Below are 19,245 nucleotides of genomic sequence, written 5' to 3'. Positions count from 1 at the left end.
GATTGAACATGAGACTCTTAATCTCAGGGTTGTGAGTTTGAGCCCACATTGGGCAAAAGATTCCTGCAGTGAACGGGGTTGGACTAGATGGTACTTGTGGTCCCTTCCAACTTTACAATTCTAGGATTAGGTGTGGTTGGAAAGCTGGATGGAGAATATGGTTGTTACATAAAATAATGATCCAGCTCTATGAGCCAATGTAAATCCATCGTTGTCAAATGCCGGGTCTGTTAGAGCAATTTACTAGCAGATTGGTAGAGTTAGAAACTCATAAACCCCTTGCACAGCATCTAGTGGGCTTTCTGTCTCAGAGTTTTGCTTGATAAGCATAGTAATGCATCTTCTGCCGAGAAGGGCAAATCAGCGCTTGTAATGTCATAGTTTAAAAGGTTCCTGAGTTGGCAGCCTGGCAATAATTAAGAGTTGCTTTGCTGGAGTTCAACATTCTGTTTCTAATAGTAATCAACAAGAAGCTTAAAAACCCCTGGAAGCTTAAAAGCAATGAAGGTGATTCCATTCCCTGTTGTTTATCTCTAGTTGCTTTTTTGTAGTGTTGACACATAAGTCCTGCCTATTGTACATAGATTTATTAACATAGTAGATCTCTCTCTTGCTGAAGTTTGTCTTCAGCCTTGGCATCAAAAGCTGGCATGATACGATACGATACAATATCTTTATTGTCACTGTCCCTTGCGGAACAATGAAATTGAAAAGCTACATAAAACTACATAAAAACTACATAAAACTACATAAAACCTACATAAAACATTCAACCCCCCCTAAAAACTCTAAAACCCCATTTTAAAATACACTATATTACAGAGACCCCTTATGCTGCGTTTAGAACCAGAATTGCATTAACGTAGAAACTGTTTTTCAGGCGGCTAGTCCTGGCCTTTATTACCCTATACCTTCTTCCAGAAGGCAGAAGCTGAAAGAGATCATTTCCGGGGTGCGTACTATCATGTGCTATCTCTGCTGCTTTCTTATGGCACCTGACAGCATAGATTTGATCTAAGGTGGGAAGAGTGCACCCAATAATTATCTCTGCAGTCTTTACAACCCTGGATAGCATTGTTTTTTCCCTGGCCGTGCAGCTCCCAAACCACACGCACAGACCATAAGTTAGTACGCTCTCCACAGTGCAATGGTAGAATGCCATCAACAGGTCCTTTGAGAGATTGTTTTTCCGGAGGATTCTCAGAAAATATAACCTCTGCTGTGCTCTCTTCACCAGGTCTTTGCTGTTCTCTCCCCAGGTTAGGTCGTCTCTCAACTCCATTCCCAGAAAACGAAACACAGACCTGTTCCACGCACTTCCCCTCAATAATAAGTGGCTGAATATTCAATTTACATTTCCTAAAATCCACAATGATCTCTTTTGTTTTCTTTATGTTAAGCAGTAAGTTGTTTTTCCTGCACCACTCCCCCAACTGCTCAACTTCCTTCCTATAGGCCGTCTCCCCCTCTCCAGCCGTAATTAAACCAACCACCGTTGTATCATCTGCGAACTTAATGATCTTATTACTGGGGTATTTGGGGGCACAGTCAGCTGTATAGAGCGTGTATAAAAGCGGGCTCAACACACACCCCTGCTGCGTCCCCATATTCGTGATGAGATCCGCAGAGACATGGGAACCCAACCTGACCCTTTGGGAACGGTTTGATAGAAAGTCTAATATCCACCTGCACAAACATGGTGGAAGTCCCAGGTCTAATAATTTGGGCACCAATCTATGCGGAAGAATAGTATTAAATGCAGAACTAAAGTCTACAAATAACAGTCTCGCGTAGTTCCCTTGCTTCTCCAAATGAGTCAGGACAGCATGTAAAGCCATTGCCACAGCATCCTCTGTGGATCTCGTTGCCTTGTACGCAAACTGGTAAGGGTCAAGTCCCACTGGCAGACAAGATAAGATGCACTTCCTCACCAGTTTTTCGAAACATTTCATTATAATGGGTGTCAGCGCCACATGGGCGAAAATCATTCAGACTGTCTATCTTTGATGGGCACATGTTGATGTTCCTGGGACTTGGAAGGAGACATCAGGTGAGGCCCTGGGGTGGTTGAGCAGTCAAGTCCAGCCCCACTCACCCAAACACTGTGGACCACCACCTGGCATTGCAAAGGTCATTGGGACCATACCATGTGCTGCTGCTTGCTACCACCAGCCATTCACCCATCAGAGCTGAGTGGTGGCTTTGTTTCCTCCCATCCAAAAGCACCACTACCCTCACTTCCAGGCATAGCACCTGAGTGACTGGCAGTGGCAGCAAGCAGCAGTGCTACCTGGGGATCTTGAGGGTTGCAGTCACTCACATAGCTTTTGGATGGGAACTGAGCTGCTGGTGGGCTCTGCTGTAGGCAGTTCCTTCTTAGGTTGCCTAAAATGCCATGCCTAGCCCCAAGCACAGCAGTTTGGGCAATCTAAGATGATGACAGCTCACAACAGATCAAAGCAAAGGCCTGGCTCCCATTCAAACAACGCCATCACAGCTGCCAACCAGATAAATACATCTCAAAGAAGTGTGTGACAAGCCGTAGCAGAGGACCAGAGGTCTAGAGAGGCATCTGCAGCACCATGCCAAGGACCTATTGAAGTTTGGCACCAGACATGTCTTTGTTTTACAGTGTCTGGTTTGAGGAATCGGGGAAAAAAAACAATAGAACCTGCGGCATCAGGGGGAACTGTTCTTCAGGTTTCCAGCCACTCTCTTTGAGTTCCTCCTCCACCTTTTCTCTTCCAACAGTCATTCAGCATTCCAGGGCTACTAAGCATGCTCAGTCACCACTGGCAGTTTTTGAGGTTCCCTCTCCACTTAGGTTTCCCTCTCTAAAGATGTGCCATACATCTGCAAACCTTGGGGCTCCCCCAAGTCTGCTGATCCCAGCCTCTTGTGGATAGCGGGCAGTGATGGATGAATCTGTCTATTTCTGTTTTGCTCAGTTTCTCATTTTTCCAGTCTTTAGTTCAGTTATCCATATTTCCACATCAGTTTGCATTTTTTAAAGCAAAAAGTTTTCACCAGGAGCCTGGACAGCTGAGTTGGTTAGAGCATGGTGCTGATAATGCCAAGGTTGCAGGTTCAGTCCCTGTATGGGATGTCTGTATATTCATTGCAGTGGGCTGGACTGCGTGATCCTCGGGGTCTCTTCCAACTTTTCTATGATTCATCAGCATTCTTCTACAGATTCTCCTAATATGCGTATGTTCATATGCAACTTGGCCTAATATGCAATTTTCACAAAGCGAAATATTGCAGTTCCGTATATTACTTTCACAGATATATTCAATCTATGCACAGTTTAACCCCAATGCGTGCATTTTTGTACATGTCACTTGGCTGGAGAACTGCTCTGCAAAATTCGGAGAAGTGCAAATTTCAAAGGATGCCATGTTTCGGTTCTCATATTCTTTTGAAAAGTGCAAATGAGGTAGATTTGCCTGCAAATGCAAACTGATTCACATCTCTCCCCCAACCCGACTGGGTGGTGCCGTGTTGGATAGATAAGATACAGCACTCACAGCCTGAACATCAGTAATAGGTGAAATAATAGATGACTCTTCCATGTTGGCATCACTCTTTTTTAGGACCTGCTTATAATAACCATAGGTGCTTTAGAATTCAGTATTTCCCAAACTTGGATCGCCAACTGTTTTTTTTTATAACTCCCATCATCCCTAGCTAGCAAGACCAGTGGTCAGGGATTGTAGTCCGAAAACAGCTGGAGACCCAAGTTTGGGAAACACTGGCTTAGATGATAGATAGGCTTGTTTCGGGGATAAAAAGGGGGGTGAGGAGAACTATGTATGCCACCTTGAGTTGCTTGGAGGAGAGGTGGGATTTAGGTGTATGTATGTAGAATTAATAAATAAAAATAGCTTCAGGTCCTCTGGCTTAGATGCCTGGTATCCCAAGCCTCACCAAAGTAAGGGGAAATTAGATGTTGGTGGAGATGTGTGGCAAGCTCTGAAAATGCTTCTGCTCTTAACTTTTCAACCAATGTAATAGAACAACTGGATAATAACTTTGTGCGTCATTTAAAGTCTAGCCAGGTTGGAGTACTGCAGTCAATTTTACCTTTCTACCATATATCAGGAGTAATACAGTACTTCAAGCACCTGTTAGGGAAGCTAAAGAAATGCGGTGCATTTTGACATGGGGCCGAAGATGATGAAGAAACTTGCAATGGGTTTTATCAAGTGCTTGTGCCTTTTCAGCCTTAGAAGCCTTCAGAACCACTTCTAATTCAGTTAGTGTGAAGATTGATGTATCATTTGCATCCACACTTGGCACCTCAATTGCCTCTCTCAATTTACCTTGCACTTCATGATTGATTTCCTTGTCCGCTTTTGTTCATGAAATCAGCAGTAGCCCTATCACCAGTAATTGCATACTCTCGCTTTCCCCAGGCTGGGATAGATCATTAGTCATTTGGAATTTCTGTTGGGCCTGCTTGCTTGAACAGGTCACGTCAATTGTTTTAACAGCTTAAAGCCATCTCTTTATTCTGATGGGACCTAGATGCTGGATATGTGCTTCTGTAATGACTTTGGATTCTTCTGGTGTTTTACCAACTAAATTCGCAGTTGCATATTGGGATTGCGGCAGACCTTAGTTTTTTCAAAGGGCTCAAAGCACTTTGAAAATGGTGTGTATATACACTCATCCCACTTTTCCCACTTCTGTGCAAAAAATGGAGAGTCCTGAATTGTTCCAAAAGTGTAAAGCCATAGAATCACATTTCACATGCTTTGAGATTTCTGAAATATTGCTACTGCAGATGCAAAAATGTGTAGGTGAACGTTATTCTACACCCTTTTCAACGTGGCAACATGGACTCTAATAGCATGGCAATGTGTGGCCTTGCTCCCTGAAGAACTGTGCATGTACTTTTAAAGCTACAGAATTAACTGGAAGCCTCTAGAATGATCAGATAACCTATGGCCTTCCAGATATCCTTGGACTCCAACTCCCATCAGCCCTTAGTCAGTATGACCAATGATCAGGAGTGATGGGAACTGTAACCCAACAGCAACTGGGGGGGCACAGATTCCCCGCCAATACTCTATAACAGTGGTTCCCCATTGGTAACCCTCCCAGGTGTGTGTTGCACCATTCACATAACAAAAACTACCACAGAGATATCAAAATATTCAAAAGTAGAGGGCCTATGGCTTGGCTTTTGAAAAACAAGGGCTAATTGGGAACCACTAGAGAATTAGTCATGCTAGTAAAAAAAAAACATTTACATACAAGTAATACTAACCCTTTGACTGGCAACTCTGTTATTCCTGCATTCTGTAATAGTGAGAAATCAATGACTATAACCAGTCTTTGATGCAGACTCTGCATCACAGGAAATCACTCATAAGCACGGGTATCACAGATATATAGCTGTTCTGTTCTGGATATATTATCATTTTCCCTTAACAGGGGGGAGCCATCGATTTCCTGTGAAAATGTAAGGCAAGTCAAACCTACCTACTATTTCCACTATTTTCTTTTATTATTTATTTATCTCCTCTGCAGGCAAATGGCTCTCATGGAAAAGGTTACATATGCTAACAGGAAGTTCCATTGCTTTAAGAGGAAGTGGGACCTGACATCAACAGGAAGCCCTGGGCAGCCCAACTACTGCTGCTTTAAAGAGAGAGAGCTCTCTGAAACAATGTCTGCCAGTAATTTAGAGCTAGCTAGCAGGAAATGAATATACGCTGCTGTGTGTGGTAGAGAGGAAATGATAAGCGCTACCTGGTCTGACATGGAGCAGAGATAGCGGGGAGAGAAAAGGCCTTGTTTTCCCTTATGATAGATTTTGTGCCTGTGGGCTGCGAAATGGAAAACAAAACAAGGAACAAATCGCAGAACATAGCAGTGTCCAGGGGAAAGCAGAGATTTCAGTGGGAGAAAAGCTGGGCTTCATACTTCCAAGTATTAGTTAGGTATTCAAATACTCTAGTGAAAGCTTTAGTATAGATATGTTTCAGAATGGTATATTTAAAGGTCTAGCTATGCATGTAATTGAATGGGAAAATCCTGCTTTTCTTAAATTTCCGGAACTATAATTTCCCCTGTTCACTTTTGCTGCTTTGTGTGTGCATTTCCAACTTTTGCTACTTCTTTCTGTGAGTGCCTTGGAAGTTTAAACTGAACTCGTCAAGTATCATTCTGAAATTTTATCAGAGCAAGCCTTCCTAAGTTCTATAAAGATGTAGATCAATGGGATAACACGTGTGGGAGATCTGGTGGGAGGGCGGTACAGCAACGATGGGTCACTATGGTGACTTAACCGAAAGGAAGCAATGTACATGCAATGAGAAAAAGAGGAAGAGGTTTGTTAAGAGTTCTTGACATAAACAGGTGATGTAAGCAGAGGCTGAATTTAGGCAAAGGAATCAATTAGGACAGAAGCAGACATTTTGGGGAGAGCGTCTCCCCAGCACAGTTCCTTAAGGCCTGCTTCATAGCCTGCCAATTCTGATTCTAATATATCTGAAATGTGCCCCAGATGCACCCCAGTGTGAGTGTGATGTGATGACCCGAAATGTAGCAACCAGGCTAATGTGTAGTGCAGTCATCAGCATGTAAAGAAAGCCCCACTGAGCTTGATGGAGCTGAAACCCCTTGGAATCGTGCCTGGGGTTGCACTTTCGTGGTAGAATTTTCTGCTGATTTATATATTTATTATTCGTTTACGAAAAGCTCATCAACCACACTCTTCGTTGTGAACAATTTCAGAGCAAGTATCAAGTTAAAATGTAGAGTGTCTACATAAAACACTAGAAACACTAGAGCAAATAAAAATACAGTGGGAATAAAAACAACAAGCAATTTGTCACTAAATGCCCATGAAACCCAGTAGGATGTCACCAGGAGCAAAATCCAGCACATCCTGGTTCAGGATGGGACAGGGCTAAAAGTAGATTTACCTTCTTTGTATACAGATTAACAGGAGAAATGTGCACAATCCATTAATGGGTTGCAAAGTGACCTGAGGGATCCTTCTCCAACTCTGTCTTCCTGGTTCCCTTCAAAAGCAACTGCAGTGGCCTACAAGTGCCTAGCTAGTGCTGCCGCCACCATCACACATGTTCAAAACGACGTTATAGCAAGTGCCTCTGGGAACAAGAGGACTTGATGACATGCCATCGTTCCCAGAGGGAGTTGACGGGGAATACATGGCTGCCCCCGTGACCTTTCTGCTGGAGACTCTGAGAAGGAGGTTAAACCCCTGAATCTTCCGGTCAAGAAAGAGATGGGTAAATCTGTCAAACATGGTCTCACATTTTTCCAATCTTCAGTTCTCCACATTCGCACATCACTTTGCTAAAAAAAAAAAGTCTTTATGAAAATTCACCAGCATTTTGATATAAAATTCTCATATATACATGCATGTATGCAATTTTGCACATTTTGCACATTTGTGCAAAGCCATTTCCCCTTTTCACAGATGTATGCCCTTTCACACACACTTCATCCCTGTGTATGCATTTTTGTACCCGTTGCTTGCTTGGAGAACAGCATGGCAAAATTGGGAGATGTGCGAATTTCGAAGAATGGTTACCTCTGGGTCCTCAGATTGTTTCGGAAATTGCAGATTAGGTAGATTTGCCTTTGGATTTGAATGGCGTCGAATTTCTCCCCTATTGCTAGGGCAAGCCCTGAGAGCTAATAAAGTACTTGAACATGTCTGCTGGTCATTATTAGACTTGTGCTTTAAAATAACTTTGCTGGTGGAGCAGCAGGAATTCTAGCACTTGCCATCTAAGTATTGGGATAAACGGCTCAATTTCCTTTACAGAAAGCCTCACGGTGTTGTAGCAACTTGTCCAACAAAATGAAGTGGGAAAGTACAGGCGGCTGATGCAATAGTACCTGCTACATAGATAGTCCAGGATCACCGCAGTGTCGACCTGTCTGTTCATCTTCCAAGCAGAGCGCGGGGCAGCCAGAGTGGAAGTGAACATGGAAGTTTTAAAAGGGAGATTCATTTTTAAATCCGTTTGATGTTGGTTAGCTATCTCCCTGTTCAAACACAGGTGCCTGGGAATTCCAGCAGCCCAGCCACCCTAGCCAAAGTAAACATTGGCAGAGGAGGGCTGGTCCATGTTATTTCCCCCCCCCACCTTTCATTTAGAAACTAAATGCAATGCTGGTGAGAGGTGTTGGTTTGACAGCTGTGGAGAACGAAGGCCTTTGTCTACATACGGCACTGTGGAGCAGACATCCGCTTGCACTTTTCTGTTGACATGTCTCATCCTCTGATCTCAGTAGGTCCGTCTAAAAGGAAAACGGGACATATCCAGTCCTTAGTAGTCTCTCATCTGCCCCATAAGGACCTTTGCTATGTATCTTCCTCCCAAGTGTGTGTGAATCTACAATAGGTAAACATTCATCATAAACAGGCATACCTTTTATGGGGCAACTTTGAAGGCCTTTCCAAATAATTTGTTCTAGTGCAAAAAGGCATAGTGGTTTATAGGTCACCAGTTCCCTGTTTCATGCAATAGATCTGATTTGCCTCATTATAGAATTTGCAATTTTTAAATGCATTACACACTGCGGGGTGTGCTGTCTTAATGTAAGACCAAAGGTAAATTTTCATGACAATTCTTGGTTAAACTGTCCAAGGACCTTCAAATTAGGAAGTAAATATGTGACGTTTCCAGCTCTAGTTGATGCAATATTTATTGCTTGCAACAAATTCCTGTTTTCTTCTAAAAGAAAGAAAGAAAGAAAGAAGCTATAACAAGGAAATTGCTACATGTGCAGTAAAATGGATGTATATCATCACCATGGTGCAGTAAACTGCATAAGAAAATGTGGAGATAACATTTTGTTTGGACGCCTGCTTCCTAGTTTCTACTACAAGGTTCTCGTCCCAAGGTTATCATCAATAGGCAATAAAGGTTTGATTTATGTCCTACTGTAAGTGTGGGTGTGTGTGTTTAGATTTGGGATTTTGGTTGAGCGAGCTACAAGGACGTAGGCCTCATTTCTCAAGCAGGGCTTGTTACTGAAAGATGGCACACCAATGGTAGTAGTAAGTGGAGGTATACTTCATAACCAGTGAAAGATTTTTTTTTTGCACAAAAGCCACATTGACTCAGAACACATTATAATATACCGTATTTTTCGTCCCATAGGACGCTCCGTCCCATAGGACGCACCTACTTTTTTGGGGGGGAAAGAAAGGAAAAGAAATTCCCCGTGCTCCGCGCTGGTGTTGGCCAGCCTTGCGCACCCAGGGGATCTCCCCCCGAGAGCGCAAGGCTTGCGGGCGGCAGCTGGCAGCGCGGAGCACGGGGCGCCCTTCGGAGGACACCCCGTGATCCGTGCTGCCGGCTGCCGCCCGCAAGCCTTGCGCTCCCGAGGGGAGATCCCCCGGGTGAGCACGGGGCGTCCTCCGAAGGGCGCCCCGTGCTCCGCGCTGCCAGCTGCCGCCCGCAAGCCTTGCGCTCTCGGGGGGAGATCCCCTGGGTGCGCAAGGCTGGCCAACACCAGCGCGGAGCACGGGGCAGCCTCCAAAGGGCGCCCCGTGGTCCGTGCTGCCGGCTGCTGCCCGCAAACCTTGTGCTCACGGTGGGGGGGATATCCCCCGGGTGCGCAAGGCTGGCCAACACCAGCGTGGAGCACGGGGCGGCCTCCAAAGGGCGCCCCGTGCTCCGTGCTGCCGGCTTCCGCCCGCAACCCTTGCGCTCTCGGGGGGAGATCCCCCGGGTGCGCAAGGCTGGCCAACACCAGCGCGGAGCACCGGGCGTCCTCCAAAGGGCGCCCCGTGCTCCGTGCTGCCGGCTGCCGCCCGCAAGCCTTGCGCTCACGGGGGGGATCCCCCGGGTGCGCAAGGCTTGCCGACACCAGCGCGGAGCACGGGGCGGCCTCCGAAGGGTGCCCCGTGCTCCGCACTGCCGCCCGCAAGCCTTCGGCTCCCGGGGGAGATCCCCGGGTGTGCAAGGCTTGTCGACACCTGCGTGGAGCACAGGGCGTCCTCTGGAGGGCGCCCCGTGCTCCGCGCTGCAGGCTGCCGCCCACAAGCCTTGCGCGCCCGGGGGGGAGATCCCCGGGTGCGCAAGGCTAGCGGACACCTGCGCGAAGCACTGGGCATCCTCCGGAGGGCGCCCCGTGCTCCGCGCTGCAGGCTGCCGCCCTCAAGCCTTGCGCGCCCGGGGGAACTCCCTCCGGGTGTGCAAGGCTTGCGGATAGCTTCCTGGAGCCTGGAGAGCGAGAGACGTCGGTGCGCACCGACGCCTCTTGCTCTCCAGGCTTCATTGAAAGCCTGCATTCGCCCCATAGGACGCACACACATTTCCCCTTCATTTTTGGAAGGGAAAAAGTGCGTCTTATAGTGTGAAAAATACGGTAATTTGAAATGTTAAAGCGGGTGCAATATTGCAGATGATGATGATGAAGAGTTTGGATATGATTTCCGGCTTTATCACTACCCGAAGGAGCCTCAAAGCGGCTAACATTCTCCTTTCCCTTCCTCCCCCACAACAAACACTCTGTGAGGTGAGTGGGGCTGAGAGACTTCAGAGAAGTGTGACTGGCCCAAGGTCACCCAGCAGCTGCATGTGGAGGAGCGGAGATGTGAACCTGGTTCACCAGATTACGAGACTACCTCTCTTAACCACTACACCACATGGGAGACATGAAGACTTCTGAAACTAAAAGTTGATTAATATATACAGTGGTACATCTAGTTGCAGACACAATCTGTTCCAGGGTGCCATTCGCACCCTGAAAAGTCTGCAACAAGAGCAGTGCTTCTTTCCATGCTTTGCTGGAATTGCTTAACATTAAATGTAAGAAACCTGGATCCTAAGGAGATCATTCAGGTGCTTAATATTTTGCTCATAGTTTATATGCTTGATATTTTGCTCAGCTGCCCAGCCAGGGCCTAATCAAATGCAAACTCAAATAGGCATGTCAGAAAACGCTGATGAAAACTGAAAAGGAAGTAAAGAGAAATTGCTGCAGTTTGTGCACTTCTCTCTCTCTCTCTCTCTCTCTCTCTCTCTGTGTGTGTGTGTGTCTACGGTCAGGATAGAAATTGGTCCAGCAAATACGATCAGTATTCATTCACAGCATCATCATCGTTGTTGTTGTTTCTAAGTCCACAAATGATATGTAATAAATTACTTTTTTAAACATTGTTTTGACATTTCCTTTACACTGAGCTCTGCAATCCAGCCAGATGGGCGGAGTATAAATCATAAAATGATTGTTATTATGCCTACATTGCAGGGGTTGGACTAAATGAACTTTGGTATCACCTCCAATATTCTATTGTTCTATTAAATAGCAGACAGCAAGAGGAATAATGTAGTATTTGGCAAGAACCAAACTGCAGCTGAACGGAAGCAGCACCGCTGGTGATGAATGCAGTCCAGAACAGAAATTGCGGCCTCCTTACATCCCTGCACTCCGAACTTCTAGAAACTGGCAATTCAAAACAGATTTGAGCAGCTTACAGAAAGTGCTTTTATTTTTTGTATATAGGAGGGAAACAAGTGAAAAATGCTATCTAACATTGTTAAGCAGGAGGCTGTGGAATATTAAATGCACGCATACCACAAAGGAGATGGGAAGAAGATAGACAAGAGTGGGAAATGTTTGGGTTTAACAGGACATGTTTATGATACATCTGTTATCACACAATACCTAGGTTGGGGGAGTGTTTCTAGGACACTTGGTCAACTTTTTGATTTTTTTTTTTAATAAAGGAAAGAAATGTTTTCATTGCAACTCATTTCCCCCCCTCCCAGCTGATGCCGGGGGTCCACACTCTCCCTTTCTTCTACATCTGGTTTCTATTGTAGTTGTAAAATGAGGACATTTTGGCTGCCTGGCACAACTAGCAGAAACTGTGTGACACTAGCTGCCTCTTCCAACTTCCAAGCCTTGAATATGGTTTCAATTATAGACATGAGAAGATTGGGACATCCAGCTCCATCCCTTTCCCTCCCCGCTGCCTACATATGCTTTCCTCCTTCTTCTCTCCCCCCCCCCCAAAGAAACAACTAAAAAGTTCTTATGCAAAGTTCAAGAATTTTCCATTTACATTTCCACACGTATCATGTGCGGATCTTGCTGCAAATGGATCTGAGTTTCGTTTTCTTTCCGCACAGGACCTCTGCAGACTAATCAGAAATAAATTATCTCAGGACCTACCATGTAGTGATTACCATCTTAACCCTACCTCCTGCTAGCACTACCTAATGTGTCACAGAGCAAAGCTACTTCTGGATTTCGGCTCTCCTGAAAGAGAACATTTTTTGTATTCTTATTTTGTACAATCAATGCACTGAGGAGCTGGGCTCTGCAGGAAATTGATGCATAGCCCTTTCATCTCCAGGGACTTGAGGTCAGGACTGTAATTTTTGGTCAGAAGCAAAAACGAGTCCCTGGTGGATTTTTTCTTTTTACATCACAAAACCACTGCATAGTCTGACAAAATAGGCTGTTTTCTGTAGAGTTCAAGGACTGGGAGAGCAGGAAATGGTGTGTGTGGAGTTAGGGGAGGGAGTTGGCTGCAGTGGTGTGGGAAGTGTAGAGTTGGAATGCCAAATTTGGCATTGCAGGTCAAGGCTGTGGCAAACTAGAAAGAAGATGGGTAAAGGATGATGAAAGCAAAGTAAATTGGCACCAGAATAACAAAGATCTCTCTTGTCAAGTTGGAGGGGAGCAGCAACCATGATGTGGAAAGCGTCAAATTGGGAAAGGAGAATATAGTTTTTGTGTGTGATGCCATTCTAACCCACCCCAAACTTGTGGTTCCAGAATGCTTCACATCAGGCATTTAAAGTGCTATGATACCACTTTAAATGGTCATGGCTTCCCCCAAAGCATTCTGGGAGGTGTAGCTACAATTCTCAGGATTCCCTGGGAAAAAGGATTGATTGTTAAAGCTCTAGAAATTGTAGCTCTCTGAGAACAGGGATCTTCTAAACAACTCTCAGCACCGTCAACAAACGACAGCGCTGATCATTCTTTGGGGGCAAGCCATAACTTGTGGTATTGTCAGCATGCTGTTAGTGGCTCCCAGCTGGTTGCCCAGGAAAGTATAAAGACAAGGAAAAGTTTCTTACAGTCCTTTTTTATTTCAATCTTTACAGAGAGAGGCTATAGAACCTAGCCTCTTGGATAAAGGTGTTGTCCTAAGTGAATCTCCAACCCGCTTCTTCATTTGTCATTCTCATCATCTCTCCCACAGGTGCTGCTAAGTGTCCTCTGTCTTTGAGCTCTTTGCTCCCCTACTTTTAAGTCTCGCCGGGTTCTGGGAGATGGAGGGTCTGGAATACTTTCTAATGACAACGTGTCAGCCAGGTGTTGCTCTGGCTCTCCCATGATTTCCCAACTTTCCCCCTCATCTGCCTCTGAGCTGTGACCTCCCTCAAACCCCTGTTGTAAATCTATACTGTCTTCCTCTTCTTCCTCCCTGGAAAGGTCAGGATGGGGAAGCGGTCTCCACCATTCCCCTTCTGCCCAGTCCCTGACAGGTATCATTGCATTTTAAGTGGTATCATAGCATTGTAAATATATGTTGTGAATGTGCCCACGGTACCCTTGCCTGCGTAACAAGGCCTAGTGTAGCTTCAGGGTTATCTATAGGTTGTGCCAGGCACCTCCTGTGTCCCTTGATGCCAGGATTAGTCCCTGAAATTTTGCTGCAAAAGCCAAGATGTTGTCCTTTCCCCATTCCATGTACAGAAGACAACAGGACTGACAGCTGAATCTTACTTCAAGGTTGGTGACAGGATACTTTCCTCCACTGTAACTGAAACAGCAGGATAGTTCAGGCCTCCAGACCAGGGTTTGTGGCATATTTAAGTGTGTCCTCCTAAAAGAGATCAAGTTAGGAAATCTGGCTGGTTTTTACTGAACAGGAAAAGGGGGAAATGCAAGCATCTGAAAGAAAACTCAAGGAAGCAATTTGTATATTCCACCTGGCTCTTACCTTGGTTCTGTTTGTAGGGTGGATGAAAATAGCCTCCTTAAAATGGTTTGTGTGAGGTTCATTCACAGTGCTTGAGGGTATTGTTGACCTAAGTTGCTTCTTAAGAGAATATGTGTTCTGCATAAGATAAAATAAAGAGGTTTCAGTATTCAGTGTAATCCCATTTCCTGCTGCGAATTTATGCTCTTACCGAGTAGTCCTGTAAAGAAAGAAATGATTTGCAATGATTTCAGATTTGTGACTGTTATTTTTCTTTCTTGATAGCCGCATTATTCAGATGACAGGTTTATGGACAGTAGAAAACTGTCGCATGTAGATCCTGTCAGTTTATAAAATGTACTTTTCAGGATTTCTGAGCTCTTAATCTGTAACTGTTTTATCTTCAATGGAGCTGACCTACTCCATTTGTTTCACTGAAGCCTGAAAATAATAATAATAATAATAATAATGAAATAATATGAAGCTAAGGTCTACAGTTGCAAGATTAGTGTTTGCTGGCAGGGTATAATCTAAGGATGATTTTACCTACAGGTTCCCCCCCCCCCTCCATTTGGGATATGTTCATTCAGCATATCCCAAGACCTTTGACTCAAATGAACAACCCGAACACATTTCTTTCCTGCCTGTGACACAGATGTAGGAAAACGCAGATTTTATGCAGACAGCATAAGCCACATGCGAGAAGAAACAATGTGAGCACCTATATTGCACCATCCATACTTCATGTCATGCTGGATCCAATATTTGTAGTTGTGTGTCAAAGCCAGGGTGCCAGCACTGTTTGTGGATTGGGCCCTCTCACCCCCTCACATACAATTTGCATACAATTTGCATAGGCTTTGTAACATAAGCAAATTTGTGTCCTCTTTTGCAGGTGGAATGGAGGATCCAAATATAAACTAGCAGCCATGCATGCAATAGAATGCCTAAATGCGAGCAGGTGAAGCTTTCCCCATAATTGTATTTCCTTTTTAGAAAAAGCGTAGCCTGTTGAATTTCTGCCTACCACACAGCTGCTAAAGGCTCAAGAGCTATGCTTTCCTCAAATGCCAACTGTAAACCAAAGCCTAGGTTGCCATTCTGTATGGCTTTACCTGCTAGCAAGCCCTAATAAACACAAACAAAATTACTTCTGAGTGGACATGTGTACCACTGTACTGCAGGTTAATTATACAGGGAATTCGTAATGAGTGCCTGGAGACATAAGCCTCTTTGCAAAGTTTCCACGTTTTTATTTTGGTATTAATTCATATTTATGTATGTTGGGCAGGCGCAAGTGTGGAGATCTCCTTAGATTTTACGGTTGTTGTGCATGTGTGTATGGAATAGTGTGTATAAGAGACAGGGGAATGAGTAGGCTTCCGTTAATGAAGTATATTGTTGGAAGCTTCAGTTGGTTAATCTGTTTCACATTGAATGTTTTCTTCATTTTTACCTCAGTATTTGGTTAAATAGGAAATAATATTTTTGTTGCAGGATAGTTTTGCTTATTTACCCCTTTGTATGATTGTTTACTGATAGTTGTCTATTGGACTTCCTTATATGATTTTATTTTGTATATTTTTTTCTGGGTTTATTTTTATTACTTTGATGAAGAGTGGACTATAAATACTGCAAATAAATGACCTCCCTCTTTTATTGGGAGCCATTCAGAGATTGTTCTGTTCTTGGGTAGCATATGAATGCAACAAATAATAAAGCTTTATGTTCTTTATTCATCAGCTTTTGGCCATTGTAAATGATCATAAAAGGTAAAGGGACCCCTGACCTCAAGTCCAGTCACAAACAACTCTGGGGTTGCGGTGCTCATCTCACTTTATTGGCCAAGGGAGCCAGCGTACAGCTTCCGGATCATGTGGCCAGCATGACTAAGCCGCTTCTGGTGAACCAGACCAGAGCACAGAAACACTGTTTACCTTCCCGCCAGAGCGGTACCTATTTGTCTACTTGCACTTTGACGTGCTTTCAAACTGCTAGGTGGGCAGGAGCTGGGACCAAGCAATGGGAGCTCATCCCATTGCGGGGATTCGAACTGCCGACCTTCCGATCGGCAAGCCCAAGAGGCTCAGTGGTTTAGACCACAGCGCCACCCTTGTAAATGATTATATTATGGCATAAAAGGCAATTCAAGCTGAGGACCCCAGGGAAAGACCTCCCTTTTGTGCTTAATCTTTTCTTTCTTTCTTTCTTTCTTTCTTTCTTTCTTTCTTTCTTTCTTTCTTTCTTTCTTTCTTTCTTTCTAGTTCCCCTGGTACTGAAAAGCTGCGCAGAGTTCATAGAGACGCACGGAATTGTGGACGGAATCTACCGGCTTTCTGGAGTGACGTCCAACATCCAGAAACTGAGGTGAGGTGAATAAGAGAACCGAATGCAAGAAAGGCCCAGTGTTAACCATCCATTGCGTTAGAACAGCATATGAACATGCCTGGATTGAGGGTGGCTGGCTTTCGGTGGATAGATAGCAACCCGACTATGGCAAGCCAACTCCAGAGTAGCCTTAAAGCTCACGATAAACGAGTTTATAACCAGAGCTAAGTCATTTGAACTTTACAGGGCATTTGCAATGCAGATTACCAATGTGTCCAACTGCCCTCCTGTGCAGATGGACTCTGGATCATAGAGCACAGGCTTTGAGAAAACTCATTCCTTTCTTCAAAGCTGATTTCGTTATTTTTGAAGATCTACCTGAGGTTTGTCCTCATGGCTTCTGTGTTTTATAGGTGTTAGATTATGGGAGTAAATCCTGCCCTGCTCCTTTCCCCCTTATAGTATAACTAAGGCCTATATATGTACGTTACACGTTAAACCCTCACTCAAGTTTCCTGCTGCAGGAAAGGGGTGGATGGATGATGATAGACAGTGCTGACTTGCTTATGAATATACTCAGCTAGGTCTCTCTCCATTCCTAAAATAAAAAAGGGGGGGGAGAAAGAACACAAATTGAACGGGCTGTTCCTGCAAATGCGCTTGTGTACAGTGTGTGTAATTGGGCCTTCTGTGAACCAGCCCTAAGACCATTGCAAAATTGTAGCCACCAGCTCGGCGGTTGCTTATCGTAGATAATCTTCATGCAAATGGCAGTTAAAACATGGAAATGATGTCTAACTAGCATATGCAGAATCCATACAGCCCTCAAGGTTATGATAGGTTTCCATGGTGATTCTCGGTGCTGAGGTAATACATTATCAGATCTTTGCAGCCCAATCAGTACACCTTTTTTAGCCTTTGTCTGGGCAGAAATCAAGATGCAAATTGATTCCATCTCTTGCTTGTTAAACCCACTGTACCTCCTCCATCTCTGTTGTTTCAGGCAAGAGTTTGGATCAGATCAATGCCCAGACCTGACAAGGGAAGTTTACCTCCAGGACATTCACTGTGTGGGCTCACTCTGCAAGTTATACTTCAGGGAGCTACCGAATCCCCTCCTCACGTATGAGCTCTACAAGAAATTCACGGTGAGATGTTTTCTGCTATGTCTCCATTCCTGACAGGCCTCTTCCACTCTTTGGCCCACACCAAACTTTTATCACTTTTGGGCTTTCCTTATAGGCTGTACTGCCATTTTGGAAGTCCAGGGCCACGTTCACGCAATGCAGTTAAAGCACTATGATATCACTTTAAACATTCATGGCCTCCCCAAAGAATTCTGGGAGCTGTAGTTTGCACGATAAAGGTCCTGCCCCCCCCCCAAAGTTGAATAAAGACACTTGACACCAGTATTTTAGGTAAATGGGCTAAAAAAGGCTACAACTTTATTGGTTACAGATTGTGAGCGGTATTGGCTTAGGCATTGGAGCTAACCTACTATATCTGACTCCTGCCTATCTGCAGGGAGTCCTGGAAGCGTGAAAAGGGGAGAGCTCCCACCGGCATCCTGCTTAAATTGAGCAGGCCACACCCCTGGAGTGACCTGATTTGTTGCCTGGGCAGTGACGCAACTGGGAACCCCCCAATCATGTGGAACTGTCCACATCCTCTCCTCTGCGCACATGGAAGGGTCATGAGTACCTGCAACCCCACCTCCTCCTTAAGGTGGAAGTGGCCTTGTTAAAGGTGCTGTCAGTTATCAGGAGACCCCCAACCACACTCACAGAATTACAATTCCCAGAGTTCCTTGGGAAGAGGAATTGATTGTTAAATCACTTTACACATGTGTCATATACATAAAGCACATTTAAAGCACATGGCTTCCTCCAAAGAATCCAGGGAACTGTAGTTTATTCCTCATAGAGCTGCAGTTCCTGGCTCCCTTAACACACTATAGTTCTCAGGATTCTTTGGACAGGATTCTTCTATAGGAAGAGTAGCTCAGTTGGCAGAGTATAAGACTCTTAATCTCAAAGTCGTGGGTTCAAGCCCCACGTTGGGCAAAAGATTCCCGCATTGCAGGAGGTTGGACTAGATCAGGGTTTCCCATACTTGGGTCTCCAGCTGTTTTTGGACTAACGATAAGTCTTGGATGTGAAGAAGTTGGAGGATACTGGAATATAGTAGCACACTAAAATCCTAATAGAGGACTGCCTGCAATTTGTTTTTAGGAATACTTTAAAAACAATTTCAGTTAAATATAAAGGCCATACAATAATGGTCACAAGATCAATGCAATAGCAAAGATTTAAAAATGAAATAAAAATTGGGCTCCACACATTTTTTGCAACCAGAGCCAACTTGTGAGTTCTGGGAATTCATAATACACTATTTCTGTTCATAAAATTTTTCCAAGCAGGGATTGGGTAACTTCTCTTTTTAAAAAAACTTTCTTTCACAATTCTTATACCAGTGGATTCTTATTATAATTTTATCAGCAGGGGCTTTTACTGTCACTTAATCCAGTGCAAAATGGGTGAAAGCAGCATATTTTCTGGTGGCACAGCTACTTTCTCCTCCCTGCTTAGGCTGAAGTTAATGAGTCAAGGTGCACAGCAGTGGAAAATCAGGTTCAAAATTGTCATGCCATGAATGCAGAGAGTGGGTGTAGGTGGAAACTGTCCAAGCAGAAATCTTCAAACAACTTTAATGCAAAATGTAATGACTTGATTCAGGAGGGGGGAAATGAGTACAGATTAGCTCCAAAGTTGTGAGCAGGTTGGAGGAGCCATAGCAATAGGCCAGAAGTTCTGTTGTCAAAATCTGCACTGTGCAGCTGTTCCTTGGTCCTGTAATAGGGTCAACAAATGTAATAATTATCATAAGTATTACAGAGGCAAGATGTCAATTAGCTGAACAGTTAACACCAGTACGGTTGTTTGACCAGATGTTTTCTCAGCCAGGAACTCACTCAG

The 19,245-nt window shown here is 44.5% G+C and overlaps 1 protein-coding gene and 1 long non-coding RNA gene across 2 annotated transcripts in view; one reads left to right on the top strand and one right to left on the bottom strand.

The window, feature by feature from the left end:
• Positions 1 to 19,245, bottom strand: part of LOC310844022 — a 322,076-nt gene that overhangs the window by 43,048 nt on the left and 259,783 nt on the right. The gene's annotated exons all lie outside the window — the stretch shown is intronic.
• Positions 1 to 19,245, top strand: part of ARHGAP31 (Rho GTPase activating protein 31) — an 88,173-nt gene that overhangs the window by 41,639 nt on the left and 27,289 nt on the right. Inside the window, exons 2-3 of the mRNA XM_083736024.1 lie at positions 16,207 to 16,309; positions 17,274 to 17,418. Coding sequence (XP_083592150.1) covers positions 16,207 to 16,309; positions 17,274 to 17,418 — 248 coding nt within the window. The remainder of the gene's footprint in view (positions 1 to 16,206; positions 16,310 to 17,273; positions 17,419 to 19,245) is intronic.

Source organism: Podarcis gaigeae (genome assembly GCF_964106915.1).
Source record: "Podarcis gaigeae genome assembly, chromosome: 4".
Taxonomy (NCBI): Eukaryota; Metazoa; Chordata; class Lepidosauria; order Squamata; family Lacertidae; genus Podarcis; species Podarcis gaigeae.
Note: the sequence above shows the minus strand (reverse complement) of the source record. Positions and strands in the feature narration are given on the sequence as shown.